Source organism: Monodon monoceros, unplaced genomic scaffold (assembly GCF_005190385.1).
Source record: "Monodon monoceros isolate NGI ecotype Baffin Bay Population unplaced genomic scaffold, NGI_Narwhal_1 Super_Scaffold_10, whole genome shotgun sequence".
Classification (NCBI taxonomy): domain Eukaryota; kingdom Metazoa; phylum Chordata; class Mammalia; order Artiodactyla; family Monodontidae; genus Monodon; species Monodon monoceros.
The window spans coordinates 55,198,972-55,214,602 of NW_021703766.1; the positions used below are offsets into that span (position 1 = coordinate 55,198,972).

Here is a 15,631-nt window from a genome sequence, read left to right on the forward strand (position 1 = left end):
TTTTGAGGTTCATCCATGATGTAGCATGTGTCAGTGCTTCCTTCCTTTTTATGGCTGAGTAATACTCCACTGGATGGATAGACCACATTTCTTTTTTTTTTTCTGCACCACGCGACTTATGAAATCTTAGTTCCCCAACTAGGGATTGAACCTGGGCCCTCAGCAGTGAAAGCGTGGAGTCCTAACCACTGGACCGCCAGGGAATTCCCTAGACCACATTTCTTTTATCCCTTTGTTAGTGGCTTGACATTTGGGTTGTTCCCACTCTCGCTATTGTGAGCAATGTCGCCGTGAACATTTGTGTGGAGGCATGTTTTTATTTCTCATGGGCATTTACCTAGGAGCAGAATTGCCGGGCCATATCATAGCTCCATGGTTAATTAACATTTTGAGGAACTGCCAGGCGGTCTTCCAAAGCAACCGCCCCATCTTTTACATTCTACCAGCCCCATAGGAGGGCTCCAACTTCTCCACCTCCTTGCCAGCACACGTTACTGTCTGTCTTTCCACTATGGCCCTTGCCTGGGTCCAAAAGCTTTTCGACCTTCCTTTCTTTCCATGTAGGTGTCCCAACTCGCATCTCCTCCAAGGGAGGGGCGGCCACCTCAGCAACACACACCCACATGCTCACACTCATCCTTACTCGGTCACACTCACATCCACACTCACACACGTGTGCTCAGGCCCCCAGTCCCCTCAAGACCCCTCCCCCAGGTCCTGACGGCCACAGGACACTCCTACAGTTTAAGAGCATGGAGCTTGGGACTCCCCTGGCGGTCCAGCAGTTAAGACCCTGCACTTCCAACGCAGGGGGCGCAGGTTCAATCTCTGGTCGGGGAATGAAGATCGAGCATGGACCTCGGACAGTTGAAGAGCTGGCCTGGATTTGAATCCTCCCTCTGCCCAACGTTCTGTGTGACCTCAGGCAGGCACCTCGGCTGCTCTGGACCACCTGTGTCCACCCCTGAAGTGGGGAGGATCTAAGGGACCCCTTCCAGCGAGTTCAGGACGTGCCACCTGCTGGGAGCTGCTTGAGGGGTAAGCGGCTTCATTCGAGTAAAGTATTACGATTAGTATTATGTGTCTTGTGATTAAGTAACGCTAAATTAGCACCACCCCATCCACTCCTGTCTCTTCCTCCAGCCCTCCTGTGGGGGCCCATCGCTGGGTCATTATCACCTCCCAGTGTATCCCCAGCTGATGCCACCAATTAGCACCCTCTGTGCCCCCCCCCCCCAGACCCTGCTCCTCTCCACTCCCCCACCCCCCAGCCACCTCCAGCTTTTTTGGGACACATTCTTGGCCTAATTGCTTGGGTTATTTCAGATTCACGGGTGAGGTGGCGGGAGGTCCCGCTCGTGCTCCCCCTACTGCACCCACCATCTTATTCTCCCCCTACTCCAGGAAGCTCACCTGGATTGCCCGGGACAGGGGCCCATGTCCCCAGGTCTCTGGACTGAACTTAGATTGAAAGGATCCTTGGGGTCACTCCACACAGGCTGCCTCCACCACACCCCTCCCCTCCAGGCAACACCTTGGTGGCCACAGCAGGGGCCCTGGGGGGTGCAGGGCCAGGGAGAGGATGACATATGATCCAGCCCTGAGTTGTAGCCATTCTCTAGGCGGGCGGCCAAGGAGGGCACAGAGAGGAAGAGAGAGTGTTTGCAAACAGGGCGGCTGCCAAGAAGGGGCCAGGGTGACGGGTGGCGGGGGCCGGTGGGTGTGAAGGAGAGGAGGGCCCAGCTGGTAACTGGCAGCCGCGCCTGTGACTTGTCTTCCCCCTGCTACACACACACACACACACACACACACACACACACACACACACACCACACATGCAGGCCCAAGGCCTCACAGACACGCAAGCATCTCACTGCACACGGTGAGATGCACACAGACTTCTATTTTCTCCCCTCACCCAGGCAGTCACACGATTACGTGAGCACACGGGGGCTCAGACGCTTGTAGACACACAAAGCCCACGCACTCATGTCATCTGCGTTCAAACCCTCATGTCTCTCTCTCTCCCACACACACAAACACACACCATTGTTTACACACACATGTGGGCTCAGACACGCATGGACACACAAATACCCAGAAATACATGCTCAAGTTCCTACCCACCTGAGAACAGCTGGACACTTTCCAGCTCTGGTGGCTAATCCCTCTCCTTCTCACACATATGTGTGCAGGGTAGGTGCAAACAGTGCTGACACACTCACTCCCAGGCACACCACAAATGCACACGCGGAGCCAGCACCTCGCAGGAGCGCCCGGTGGGACCACTGTCTGCCATTCTTTCTGCCTCTGTCTGTCTCTCCGTTTCTCTCTGTCTCTGTCTCTCCTCCACAACATGCTCTCCAGGGCACACAGGCACGCACACGCCGGCCTTCTCTTTCCCACACTGCCAGACCGACAGCGTCACGGGGACCTAAGTGCCAGATGGACTTTATTTGCAGAGAGCGGTTGGGGTGACAGAGAGACAAAGCACATTATCAAGAGGGCGTGGGCCCAGCATGCGGGGAGGAAGAAGGAGTTAGGCAGGGAGCGGAACCCAGCAAAACAGAAAAGACAAGGGCAGGAAGACAGGCATACATGGAGGGAAGCCGTGCAAAACCAGGGGGGTCCGTTTACTGAATAAGCATCTGTGGACCACCTACACGGGGCAGGATCACCCCTTCTACGTGGCATCCATCAGAGAGCAGGACAGGCTGAGATCCTGGGCCCCCGGGAGCCCACATTCCAGCCGGGCACACAGAATAACCACTACGAATAGATAAATTGTCCGGCTGGAAGGGAGTGAGTGTCACAGAGGAAAGGGGAGCGGAGCAAGAGTAGGGGGCTGGGAGTGCAGGCTGTAGTGTCCCACGGTGGTGAGGGGCGGCCTGGCTGAGACAGCGTGGCAGGAGGTGTGGGAAAGCACCCAGAGCACCGCAGGCAAAGGGAGCAGCGGGTGCCGAGGCCCGGGGAAGATGGGGCAGGTGTGGACAGACACGGGGTGCTCTCGGAGACCCCCTTCCCCCGGACCAAGGCAGCAGACAGATGCCCCGATGTGGGAATTAAGGACAGAAAGGGGAAAATCATGAGACAGACCAACAGACAGCAGAGCAGCCAGCCGCCACCCATGAATGCGGAGGAGACCTCAGGATGGGGGCTGGGGTTGCCTTCCGGAGCCTCCCCAGGCTGGGCTGGGCCAGGGCTGCCCCCCGTGCTTCTCACTCTAGGTCCCCCTTCTCCCCCTGGGGCACCTCCTCGGCCTCCCCCTCCCGCTGCCTCCAGGGCCGCCCCAGGTAGTCCCGGATGGAGCTCACGGGGCTTCTCCTTCGGGGGTGAGGGTCCAGCAGCCCCCACAGGAGAGCGTCTGCCACGGGCGTCAGGCCAAGCCAGGGCTGAGGACGGGCCTGTGGCTGGCCTGAGGCCTGCCAGATGACGTAGTCCTCATAGAAGGGGTCGGCCTCCACCAGGGGCTGGTCCCAGGGGAAGTAGCCAGTGAGAAGGCAGAAGAGCAGGACGCCCAGTGCCCAAGCGTCCAGGGCGGGCTGGATGGGCAGGCCCTCGGGGAGGGGCGGGGGGCCACAGAGCTCCGGGGCTGTGTAGGGTATGGGCGGCCCCACCAGGCGCAGCAGGGTCCCGCGGGGCCGCGTGTGGCCGAAGTCGGTCAGCTTGACCCACCGGCAGGCTGGGTCGCACACCAGCACGTTCTCCGGCTTGAGGTCCCGGTACACCAGGCCGCGGGAGTGGATGTGCTCCAGGGCTGAGGCCAGCTGGGCCGCACAGCGCTGGGCTGCTGGCTGCAGGAGGCCCACCTGTGGGTGACAGGTGTCAGGGTCCACCACCCTGCCCACCAGCCAGAAGGGAACGGGGCCATAGCGCTTGTCCTCGGCCCCGGGGAGCAGGCCCAGGGGATGGAGGGCCCCAAAGAGGGTGGCTCTGGTGAGGCCTGGTGTGAGCCCCATGGTCCCTGGTGTGAGCCCCATGGTGCCTGGTGTGAGCCCCGTGGGGCCTAGTGTGAACCCCGTAGGCCCTGGTGTGAGCCCCATGGGGCCTGGTGTGAGCCCTGTGGGCCCTTGTGTGAGCCCCGTGGGGCCTGGTGTGAGCCCCGTGGGGCCTGGTGTGAGCCCCGTGAGGCCTGGTGTGAGCCCTATGGGCCTTGGTGAACCTCACTGGGTGCAGTGTTGGTTCTGTGGCGGCCGTGAACTCCTTAGAGGCCTCACAATTCCACAAGACCTGCGGGCCCAGTGAGGCCTCTGCAGGGCTACCTGGGTCACCATGCAGTGAGTGTGATTCCTGAGGCCCAGGTTGGGTAGGGGCGTCCACGTGGGCCCCCCTGAACCATGGGAGGCTGACCCACCTTGGGCTGGATGAAGGCGATGAGGTCTCCATGCAGGACAGGCTCGGTCAGGAAGCTGTAGGAGTCGACTGACTCCACGCCAATGCCGTAGGCCGCCACGATGGCCGAGTGCGAGCCCAGGGAGAGGCCCACACAGAACTCATACAGGAAGCCTCGGAGGGTGGTGGAGGCCTTCGGGAGCTGCTTCAGGGCAAAGGTTGTGCCTGACGGAGCAGGGACAGAGGTGAGAGGTGCACGAGCCTAGGGCCAGCCCTGCTGTCCCTCAGCCTGGACTCTCTCCCATATGCCGCCCTCACCCCCTCCACCACCTGCCCCCTGCCAAGCCTGCCCTAAAACAGCATGGCCACTGAAACAACACCAGTGGTAATGATAATAATAATGATAATAGTATTTAGTGAGTTCCTACTCTGCTGTCTTGGAGCAGGTAGAATAGTACCACGAAAACCGAACTCAGAACCTCCAGTAATTTTATTGGGCCCCTCGTTCCAGCAAACCCATGCCAAAAATCCATGTTTGAGGCAACTGGGGAAAAGATACCCTGAACTGGGTATTAGACCCCACTAAGGAATTATTGTGAATTTTGCCACACGTGGAAACAACTTCCTAGAATGTAAGCTCCCAGGAGGCAGAAACTCTGGTTTCTCCAATTTTTGTTTTTTTCTTTTCCATTACGGTCCTTAAAAAACTGAAAATAGAGTTATCACGTGATCCTGCGATCCTACTCCTGGGCATGTATCTGGTAAAGACTCCATTCAGATGCGTGCACCCCAATGTTCATAGCTGAACTATTTACAATAGCCAAGACATGGAAGCAACCTAAATGCCCATTGACAAATGAATGGATAAACACAGGATGGAGTATTCCTCAAGCCATAAAAAAGAATGAAATCGTGCCATGTGCAGCAACATGGATGGACCTAGAGATTGTCATACTGAGTGAGGTAAGTCAGACAGAGAAAGACAAGTAGCATATGGTTTCTTCAATTTTTGAGTCACCAGCTGCCAGGGCCCAACCTTGCCCAAGAGGCTGTGTGTGATGGGGGAGGGTCACGTCCTTACCTAAAATGTTAACCATTCCCCTCCCCCTCCCCAACTGGGTGCAGCAGTGCCTCTTCTGTTTATCGACAATGCTCTGAATTCCCACCATCAAGCACAAGCTGCCTTCGATTTTGAGGACCTGGAAGAGGGCCCCTTACAAACCCTCTGTTCCCCATTATGGCCTCCAAGTTCTGTGACGACCCAGGTCTGCATCTTTTTGCATCTTTCTCTGTTATGGGCTGACTAGTGTCCCTCCCCCCACCACTCCCCACTGCGAAATTCATATGTTAAAGTTCTCACCCTGCAGTATCACAGAATATGACTGTATTTGGCCGCGCCGCACGGCTTGCGGGATCTTAGTACCCCATCCAGGGATTGAACCCAGGCCCGCGGCAGTGAAAGCACAGAATCCTAACCACTGGACTGCCAGGGAATTCCCTGGAGAGAGGGTCTTGAAAGAGGTAAAATGACATCATTGGGGTGGTCCTTAGTCCAGTATGACTGGTGTCCTTATAAGAAGAGGAAATTTGGACACAGACATGCACACAGGGGAGACGGTGTGAGGACACAAGGAGAAGGTGGCCGTCTGCAAGCCGAGGAGAGAGGCCTCAGGAGAAACCAACCATGCTGACACCTTGGTCTCGGACTCCCGCCTCCAGAACTGTGAGCCCCCCCTAGTCTGTGGTACTTCGTTATGACAATCATAGGAAACTAACACACCCTCTCCCCATTCGTGCTGGGAGCTCCCTGAAGGCTGGGCTGGCTCAGACTCCTCCTTGGGGGCCCAGCAGCCCCCTGGACAGGGCTGAGCCCTCCAGTCTCCTTAAAAGGTGACGACCAGATTGGGGTTGGGGTGCACAACCACCGTGTGCTGGCCTTGCTAAGTGCCTGGCAGACAGCATGGCTCTGCGTCACTCCCACGATGACCACCAAGCCGGCCACGTGTGAGGGCCATGAGAGGGGGCTCTGTCTTCCTCCCCATTGTCTCCAGCAACTAGAGCTACCGACATTTCCTCAGAGAATCACAGTTCTTTCGGAGAAGGAATCATCACCCACGTTTTCAAAGGAGGAGGCTGAGGTTCGGAGAGGGTAGGGGAGTTACTAAGAACACACAGCCTGGAAGGGGCAGAGGCAGGACTTGATTGAGGTCTACAGACTCCTCAGCCTTGGCTAGCTTCTGCCTGGGCCCACACCACTGCCCCCCGCCTCTGTCCCCAGGCCTTTGTACCTTTCTGACGGTGGGTGACCAGCAGGACCCGGCCAAAGCGGCCCTGGCCCAGGGGACGCACGTGCTGGTAGAGCTCGTCCACCTCGGCCTGGACCAGGGTCTGGGCGCTCAGCGCCATCATATCCTCCAGTGCCAGGGCCGCTTCCTGGCCCTGCCGCAGCTCCTCTGCCGTGAGGCCCCCCAGGTCCTCCCCAGCACCGTTCTCCACAGCCCCCATCTCCACCCGTTTCTCTTCTGATGGCTTCCCAGGCATCTCTGCAAGGGCAGAAGAGAGGGTGACCAGGACTTAGGTCCTGCCAGACCAGGGGCCAGGGGAGGAGGGGCTGGGGACCCGGACTCCTGGATCTGAGGAGGAGGGTGGAAGCTGATTGTCTCAGGCCATCGTGACTCATTTTCCCTTCTTATTAGAGGCATCTTGGGAGTGGGGAGACCAGTCTCGGGTTGGGGTGAGGTCAAGTCTGAGGCCACAGACGTCCCTCACCCCAACCCCCACATCCCTGTGCCACCTGATGGCCTGAGGATGAAAGATGAACCAGATAACTCGAGACACCCCCCACCTGTTTCCAAAGCAAACAGACTTGGGCCCTGGGGGTGGATGAGCAGCCTCAGCCTCCTAAGAGTAAACAGGTGCTCTCTGCCCCCAGGGCCTGTGGAGGGTGGGTGGCCCACACCAGGGCCTGGGGGACGCCTGGGGCCTGGGTGGGAGCAAGCACTCGGGAATGATCACCAAGCCGTTAAGTGGTCTGGGGTCCAACTCAATAGCCCCAGCCCCTCCCCCCTCAGACCCAGGGGTCCAGACACCCAGCCAACCCCTCTGCCACGACCTTATATAACTCACACATCTTGGGACCCCCCCCCAAGACTGTGTCCCTGACACTCAACCACTCCACAGTCTCAAGGTCTGTAATTAGCCCCTGATCCCCCAAAGAACCCAGGACTCTGACCACCTGCACAGCTTCACCCTCAGGCCCACCTCAGGCGGTCTGACCCTTGCCTCCTCCTGACCCGGGCTCCAACCTCCGGACCTCACCTTCTCCAAGGCTTGCCTGACCCTTCGGCTGCCCGCTGTGGTCAGTGCCCAGCACTCAGAGCCCAGGCCAGCAGAGGCCTGCCCTGCAGCAAGACCCCGCCCCCACCTAGGGGGTCGTAGCCCCGCCCCAGGCCTCGCCCCTTGAACCTCATGGGGAGAGCGACATCGTGCGTTGTCTCCCAGAACTGGCTCTGGCCAGACAGATATCCCAGCCCAGGAAGCCAGTCCTCCCTCTTCAGACCAGACCCCAGCCCCTCCTCCCTCAGACCCTGGGGTCCAGGCCCCCAGCCCCAAATCCCTCAGACCCTGGGGTCCAGACCCCCAGCCCCTCCCCCCTCAGACCCGGGAGTCCAGGCCCCCAGCCCCTCCCCCCTCAGACCCAGGACTCCAGGCCCCCAGCCCCTCCCCCCTCAGATCCAGGAGTCCTGGTCCCCTGTAGAGGATGAAATCATTTCTCCAGCTTGCCCCTGCCTTGACCCCAGCCAGCTGCCCCATCAGTGCCCCACTGACAGGTCTGACACAAGTGTTTGGTAAGGGGCGTCTGGGGGAGGAGACATGGGGTCCTGTGTGGGGAAAGGATGAGACAACAAGATTCCAGAACGATGCAGTGAGAAATGACCTCAGACTCGGAGCAGAGGGGGAGCAGGTGGTGCAGCAACTGGGAAGTGAAGGCCCTGAAGGGAGGGGAAGAAGGGAGGGGAGTCCCAGTTATGAGTCTGCAGTCTTCAAAGTTGGGTGGGGGGCAGGCAGGGACTCCCAGGGCTGAAGGAGGAGGCAGGGGCGGGGTCCCGGAGGGTTGCACCCACCCCCTCAGGTTTAGAGCGAGATGATCAATGTGAACTCACTTGATTCTTTTTAAATTTACTTTTTATTTCAGAATCATTTTTAGATGTACAGGACAGCTGCTTTGAGCTCCCATGTCGCCTCACCAAGCTCCCTGCCAGGTGAGTCCCTCACCCAGCCATCGGTGCATTTGTCCCAATGAAGACAGTAACCGTCAGTCAAACGCTAGATGCTTCCCATGTCCATCAACAGCCTTTACCTGCCCCAGGGTCCAATTCAGGACACCCCGTCGTATGGAGTGAACTCACGTTTTTAAATCTAGAAAGCACGTAGGACAGATTCCCCAGAAAGAAGCAGGTCCCCGTGGCCATGCTGGGTGCGGGGCATGCGGCATGGGATCCACGCAGCCCCTGCCCTGCAGGCGGCAAGCTTCACAAGTCAGGGGTCTGTGTGCTGGGATGGGGGTGGCATCGGGCCGGCCCGGGTGAACACAGATCCCTGCAAACCAGCCGTGGCCCTCAGTGTGGACGGGACCAGCACACGCCACGGTGCTTGTGCTCTCAGGGAGCTGGCGCAGGAGGCTCGCCGTGTGAGAGCAGAACCCGAAAGGATGTGCAGGTGGACAAGACCAAGTCCATCATGAAAAAGGTGGAGGCGCAGATCGCTGGGCTACAAGTTTCGGAGGAGCCGGAGAGGCCCCCGGGGAGGGGTCTACTTTCTGGAGGTCTGGAGTTGGGAAGAAGGCATTCTCTGGGGAGAACACAGGGTTTCCAAACGTCTGCAAGCAAGAGAGGGTGTGTGTGTGCCTATCTGTGTGTCCATTTAGGTCCAGAAAGGATGAGTGCCTCCCCTTAATGTCCCCCAGAGCCCAGGGAAGTGGGAGAGATGGAAGGCGAGGTTTCCATGGTGTTGGATATGGAAAGCCCAGATTTGGTGCCAAGGCCAGCGGAAGTCACCTAAGGTCTTAAAGGAGAGAACTGACCACATCACAAGTCCATAAGCACCCAACATGTCCCCACCGTGCAGAAATGCATCTACAGGGGAAACAGCACCTTCCTTCAAGAAGACACGCTCAGGACAGAAGAGAGAGGAAGGGTCCTTGAGGGAGGAGGGGTCAGGACCCCTGGGTCTGAGGGAGGACGAGTGGGGGTCTGACCCCTAGGTCTGAGGGAGGAGGGGTGGGGGTCTGACCCCTGGGTCTGAGGGAGGAGGGGCTGGGGGCCTGGACCCCTGGGTCTGAGGGGGGGGGGGCCGGGGGTCCGGACCCCTGGGTCTGAGGGAGGAGTGGTGGGGGTCTGACCCCTGGGTCTGAGGGAGGAGGGCTGGGGGCCTGGACCCCTGGGTCTGAGGGAGGAGGGTTGGGGGTCTGACCCCTGGGTCTGAGGGAGGAGGGGCCGGGGGTACCGGACTCCTGGGTCCTCAGTCAGGAGGGGAATTGTGCATACAAGTCCAGCCTTCAGTTGGGAGAGATGCAATGTGTTCCATCTCTGTCCTCCCGGGAGCAGCTGTCTCTCCATCCAGGTGGCCATGGGGGCTGGGGGAGAGGCCTTTGGCCCAAGCTCTGGGCGCCTGTCCCAGTCAGCTGGTCAGGGCTGTCCCCCATCTGTCCGCACCTCCCACCATCGTTGTCGTCATTCTCCTCCCCCTCTGACCACTCTTCCAGGCTTGCTCCCCCCTCTTCCTCCTCCCCGTCTTCACTGGACACACTCCCCAAGCCCCCAGGTCTCTCTTTGTTCTCCTTTAACCCCCAATCATCCCCCAGGAAGCTCAGGACAGCCAGTGGGGGGATCCTAGTCTCTTGATCCAGGTCCAGAAGCCCCTGGAGCAGTGCCAGAGCCGGGGGCGCAAACTGGTCCCAAGGGGGCGGTGGTTGAAGTGGCTGGGGCCTGGTGGTCATCCAGCCAGCAAAGGCCTCGAACCCAGGGTCAGGGGCTAGCGCCACACCCCAAGGGAAACAGGCCATGGCCGCACAGAAGAGAAGCACCCCCAGCCCCCAGGAGTCCACTGCTGGTCGCAGGGGCAGGGTGTCAGGGGGCAGCAGGAGGCAGAGCTCGGGTGGGGCGGAGGGCAGTGGCCCTGGCGGGGCAGAGGTTGGACTGCCCTCAGGCCGGGTCAGACCCAGGTCACCCAGGGCCACACGGCTGCAGACAGGGTCGAAGACCAGCACGTTGTCTGGCTTGACGTCCGCATGGACCAGCCCCCGGCCATGGAGGAAGTCCAGGGCTCCAGCTAGCTGGGCCACCACCCGCTTCACCTGCAGCTCTGGGAGGCCCTGGGGTCAAAGAGAGAGGACGAAGGTCAGGTTGCCTTGGTTCCTTCTTTATGTTGCTTCTTGGGGTTCAAGAATCCAAATCCCCAGACAAGTGGCTACCTCTAGTGTCCCCAGAACATCCCCCCAACAGCTTCTCCAGATCATCCTCAACCACAAGCTGCCCCCACATCTGTACTCCTGTAGACCAAATCCCAGATGTTTTCCTCACTGGAACCCCAAATCTAACGAGAACTTCTTTAACTTCCATCAGACTTTGTCCTAACACTCAAACCCATTCCTTATATTTCTTATCTCCTCTAAACTTACCACCAAGATCTCCAGTGAAAACCCAAATCCCACACTTAATCCTAATTTGAGTCCCGTACTAATGTAGGTCCCATCTCTAACTCAGACCCAGTTCTAAAGTGCCACAGTTTATTTCATCAATCGACTGATAGATCGATCCATCCAGCTAGCCACGCAGCAAGACAGCAATCCATCCATCAAACCAGTTATCCATCCAACGGTCTATACAGCAGGGTTTCCACTCAATACCCATTCCGCCAGCTAGTCAGCAATTCAATAATTTGTCCAGCTATTTAATAGCCAACATCCATCCATTCATCCCTCCATCCTTCAATCCATCCAAACATCCATCCATCCATCCATCCACCCATCTTTCCATCCATCCGTCCATCCTACTCTTTCCCTCCTTCTCTCCCTCCCTTCCTTTTTTCCTTCTGTTTATCCCCAACCCTATTTCAAATCCAAAGTCTATTCCTAAAGATGGCCCCACCCTAACTTCAAACTCAAGTACCCCCAGAATATCATGGATTCAGTCCTGACCTGGTCTTTCTAGAGAGAACTTCATTACAGCCCTTCTCCAACTCAATCTACATACACATCCTCAAGCATCTCTGCTTCACTCTGCAGCCCCATCCATGCTCTTCTCCACACCCGTGACCAATCTGTAATCAACCCTAAACTCAACCCATCCAACTCCACCCACACCCGTTCCCAATGCCAATGCCAGTTAAAAGCCCATCTCTGTCTCCTTCCCTACCCCCTCATCCGACCTGATCCATCCTCAAACCCAATCCCAACTCCCTGCCCTGGATGGATTAGGGCTGGGGTTAGTCATGGAACTGCGTTGAGAATTAGAAATAAGGAGGTGGTTTGGGGGCTTAGGGTGGACTTAAGATTTGGGGGTCAGGGTTGGAGACAGGACTGGGGGAGGGACAAAGTCAGACCTGGGATAAGCAGTCCCAACCTCTGTCCCTTGCCTCCCTGCCTCACCCGTTCCTGCAGCATCCCGCTGAGATCCCCACAGGGCGCATACTCCTGGGCCAAGGCGAAGTGTCGGGGGGTCTCCAGGGGTCCTGCCAGGGTCTGGAGCAGGCCTGGATGTGATGAGACACAGCGGCCCACACAGAACTCTCTCAGGAAGGTGGTTCTCAGGACCGAGTCCCGAGGTAGGAGCTTCAGAGCCACAGCCGGACCTGCTGGGGAGGTGGGGGCAAGAGGGAACTCAGGGCGCTCTGATCTTGCTGTGGGGCCCTAGGCAAGCCACTCAACCTCTCTGAGCCTCAGACATCTTACATATAAAACAAGAGGGGCAGGGCATAGTGTCTGACCTCTCTGCGCCTCGAGTTTCTCCATCTGTGAAGTGGAGGTTGGAGGAGACCTTCCCTGAGGACTCTTTCTGCTCTGCCTCAGATTGCTGTGTGGTCTTGCACAACTGCCTTACCCTCTCTGGACCTCCGTTTCCTCTCGCATAAAGTAGGGGCCGCAGAGACTTGAATTTCAGTCCAAGTTGTGCTCCCGCCTTGCTGTGTGACCTCAGGCAAGTCTCTCACCCTCTCTGGGTGAGTTCCATTTTTTGGAAGACCACAGAGCTCTTAACTTTCTGGAGCCCCATCAAGATGTGTCCTCATCATCTCCCCGCAAGGCTGCTCCCTGTCTCAGTGGTTCCAGGGGGGAAACCTGGGGGACATCAAGGACTGTGCCCTTTGGTGGCCAAACTCACCCCCTTGGCGAGGCCGGGCAAGGAGCACGTGGCCGTAGGAGCCGGAGCCAAGCTTTCGGATGAGGTGATACTGGACACGCAGACTCCTCACTGGGGTCACCCTGGTGGCCGTCAGCTCCACGAGCCTCTGGAGGGCCGTGGCTGTGTCCTCCTGCAGGAGAGGGACAGAGGTGGGGAGGGGGTGAGTCTGGGGGCCACCTAGAGCAGCAGGGGGGCCTGGAGGCCCAGCCCAGGGCTGAGGTGGGGGGTTGGTCCCCAGAGAGGGGGATGAGTCACAATGACTCACCCGCCCTCAGGCCACCTGTTTTTGTGTCCTGGCGGGGTTATGGGTGATTGTCTCAGCGACCCTGCCCACTGCCATCTGTGGGAGCCACCAAAAGCCCCAGCCCCACTGGGGGCCTCCCCAGCCCACACCACCCCGACTGTACCCCTCTCTTTCTCCATCCTCCTCTCTTCCCGGGTTTCCTGTTCTTTGTTTCTGAGTACATTTCCCCCAGGGGTCTTGGCCTTGCTGTGTGTCCTCGGGTTTAGTTCTTCTGGGTCTTTGATGTTTCTGTTTCCCTGTCTCTTCCGTGTCTCTCTGTGTCTCTCTGTGTGTGTCTGCCCCTGGCCCTCTCCATCTCCCGCATCTCTCTCTGTCTCTCTCTGTCTCTCCCTCCCTCGTCTCCTTTCTCTCACCTCCGGGTCCCCATCCTCCTGGTTCTCGGGGTCCCTGAGCTCCATCTCAGGGTGACCTGGTGTCAGCTGGCCCTCGGGCAAGCACCCCTGGTCTGGGCTCCCCAGAAGCAGCACGCCCACTGAGCTCCACTGCACCCCTGAGCAGAGCCAAGGCCTGGAGCTCATCTGAAGGGTCTGCCCCCGTGCCCCTCTGTGTCCGAGTCCAGAGACTTCCCTGCCTGTCTGGCCCCCTCTCTCCACACCTCCCTGTCTCTGTCTTGCCCTTTTTCTAGCTCCCGGGTCTCAGGGTGGGTCTCCCCGCCTGTCTGTTGGTCCCCGGCCCCTCGCTCCTGTCCCCACCCTCTTCCCACTGTGGCCGCTGTCTGTCTGTCTGTCTTTCAGGATGTCCGCACTCTGTCCCCCACTCTGGCCTGCTCTCCCCAGTGTCTCTCCGTCTCTCTCCCGTCTTTGTTTCTGACTCTTTCCAAGCCTTTTGTCCCTCCCTTTTTCTGGGCCTGGGACAGGGGTGTGTGTGACAGCTCAGAGACATCCTGTCACCCCCCCACCCCTCCCTCCCCCTTCCAAACTTAGACCAGCTTGGACTCTGGGCTCTGGTCCCAGGACAGAGGGGACAAAACATATTATGAACCCCCAGGGGCCGGGCCTGAGGGCAGCAGAGAAAGGGGAGCCCAGCCCCTTCATACACCTTACCTGGGTTGGGAGACCCAGGGCTCTGTGCATCCACCTGCCTCCATGGGCCTCTGGGGACCAGGGAGACCACTCCCAAAGCCCCCTAATACCAAGAGTCCCCACCCCCAGCCCTCCCCCGTCAGACCCGGGAGCTCTTAATAGAGAGACTCTGGGGAAAAGTCTTCTTTTGTATACTCAGCAAGGCTCTGAGCCCAGCTCTGCGCTGGGGCCTTTATACTGCATCCTCCCAGCCACCCAAAAGGGTGGCGATTTATCCCCAGTTTACAGAAAAGGAAACTGAGGTTCTGAGTGGCAATCGGCTGACGTGGGGTCAGAGAGGAGGAGGCGTGGGGTGACCCGGGACAGGCCTGTGTGACTCAGCCCGGACGCCTGCCCCATCAGGTTTCAACTACTGCTACAACCTGCTATGAATAAAGACGCAGCTAGAAAGGTCTCTGGGCCCCTGGAAGGACCCCCAGGAAACTGGCTTCTGTGCTGGCCCTGGGAACCTGGGCAGGGCTGGCGGGGTGCGGTGCAGAGGCAGAGCTTCCTTTGTTCTTTGACTTTTCGAGGTTTGTGGAAAGTTGCAAGTACAGAACAGTGGAAAAGGAAAGCCACAGGGAACACCCTCCACTCCACTGACCAGGCTTCACAAACATTACTTTTTGCCATACTCTCTTTCTCCCTCTTTTCTTTTGTGGGGATGGAGTATTTTAAAGCAAATTGCAGCCTAGGGAAATCATCTGGGGCAAAATGATACACTGCCTGGTGTTTGGTTTCAAATACTCCAGCGGAGGAAAACATGGCCCAAGTGAGGGTGGGGATCTTGAGTCAACAGCACATGTGTTGCTGAGCACAAGGAGGTTCCTTTACTCTTTACTTTTGGTTCTGCTAGAAATTTTCCCTCATAAAAAGCTAAAAGTCACTAAATAAACTACAGACATCATGATAAATTCTGCCCCAATGCTCAGGTTTACATTTCCATCAAAGGAAGGAAAATTTCCAGCTCAACTGCAAAACTCTTATCAATCACATCGAACGTCACTAACGGTAATTCCTTAACATAAGCTAATACTCAGTCTGTATTCTTCGTCCCCCAATTTTCCCAATTTTCTATTGCTGCTGCAGTTGAGTCAGTAATCAGTGTCAACATGTGACTTTGGAGGAACTTTTTTTTTTTTATTTTGAAGTATAGTTGACTTACAATATTGTGTTAGTTTCAGGTATACAGCATAGTGATTCTTTTTTTTTAAAAAAAATATATATTTATTTATTTATGGCTGCATTGGGTCTTTGTTGCTGCACGCGGGCTTTCTCTAGTTGCGGCAAGCGGGGGCTACTCTTCGTTGCGGTGTGCGGGTTGCTCATTGCGGTGGCTTCTCTTGTTGCGGAGCTCGGGCTCTAGGTGCGCGGGCTTCAGTAGTTGTGGCACGCGGGCTCAGTAGTTGTGGCCTGCAGGCTCTAGAGCGCCGGCTCAGTAGCTGTGGTGCACGGGCTTAGCTGCTCCGCGGCATGTGGGATCTTCCCGGACCAGGGCTCAAACCCATGTCCCCTGCATTGGCAGGTGGATTCTT

At 57.7% G+C, this 15,631-nt stretch overlaps 2 protein-coding genes across 2 annotated transcripts; both read right to left on the minus strand.

Annotated features, from left to right (window-relative positions):
• Positions 1–3,218: 3,218 nt before the first annotated feature.
• On the minus strand, positions 3,219–7,730 carry SBK2 (SH3 domain binding kinase family member 2). The gene is made up of 4 exons (XM_029236398.1): positions 7,651–7,730; positions 6,621–6,875; positions 4,355–4,557; positions 3,219–3,809 (listed from the first exon to the last, which is right to left on the minus strand). The coding sequence occupies exons 2-4, from the start codon at positions 6,871–6,873 to the stop codon at positions 3,219–3,221; spliced, it is 1,047 nt and encodes a 348-aa protein (XP_029092231.1). The 5' UTR covers positions 6,874–6,875; positions 7,651–7,730.
• A 2,094-nt stretch (positions 7,731–9,824) lies between these two features.
• On the minus strand, positions 9,825–13,433 carry SBK3 (SH3 domain binding kinase family member 3). The gene is made up of 4 exons (XM_029238019.1): positions 13,389–13,433; positions 12,711–12,861; positions 11,981–12,183; positions 9,825–10,705 (listed from the first exon to the last, which is right to left on the minus strand). The coding sequence occupies exons 1-4, from the start codon at positions 13,431–13,433 to the stop codon at positions 9,890–9,892; spliced, it is 1,215 nt and encodes a 404-aa protein (XP_029093852.1). The 3' UTR covers positions 9,825–9,889.
• Positions 13,434–15,631: the final 2,198 nt, after the last annotated feature.

What these genes read in the sequence shown, in the direction of transcription:
- SBK2 (XM_029236398.1), bottom strand. Translation starts at nt 6,873, where the DNA reads ATGCCTGGGAAGCCATCAGAAGAGAAACGGGTGGAGATGGGGGCTGTG. An exon ending in GGTCACCCACCGTCAGAAAG is followed by an intron (nt 4,558 to 6,620) that starts GTACAAAGGCCT and finishes CTGCTCCGTCAG; the next exon opens with GCACAACCTTTGCCCTGAAG. An exon ending in TCGCCTTCATCCAGCCCAAG is followed by an intron (nt 3,810 to 4,354) that starts GTGGGTCAGCCT and finishes TGTCACCCACAG; the next exon opens with GTGGGCCTCCTGCAGCCAGC.
- SBK3 (XM_029238019.1), bottom strand. Translation starts at nt 13,433, where the DNA reads ATGGAGCTCAGGGACCCCGAGAACCAGGAGGATGGGGACCCGGAG. An exon ending in TGCCCGGCCTCGCCAAGGGG is followed by an intron (nt 12,184 to 12,710) that starts GTGAGTTTGGCC and finishes CCTCCCCAGCAG; the next exon opens with GTCCGGCTGTGGCTCTGAAG. An exon ending in GCGGGATGCTGCAGGAACGG is followed by an intron (nt 10,706 to 11,980) that starts GTGAGGCAGGGA and finishes CTTTGACCCCAG; the next exon opens with GGCCTCCCAGAGCTGCAGGT.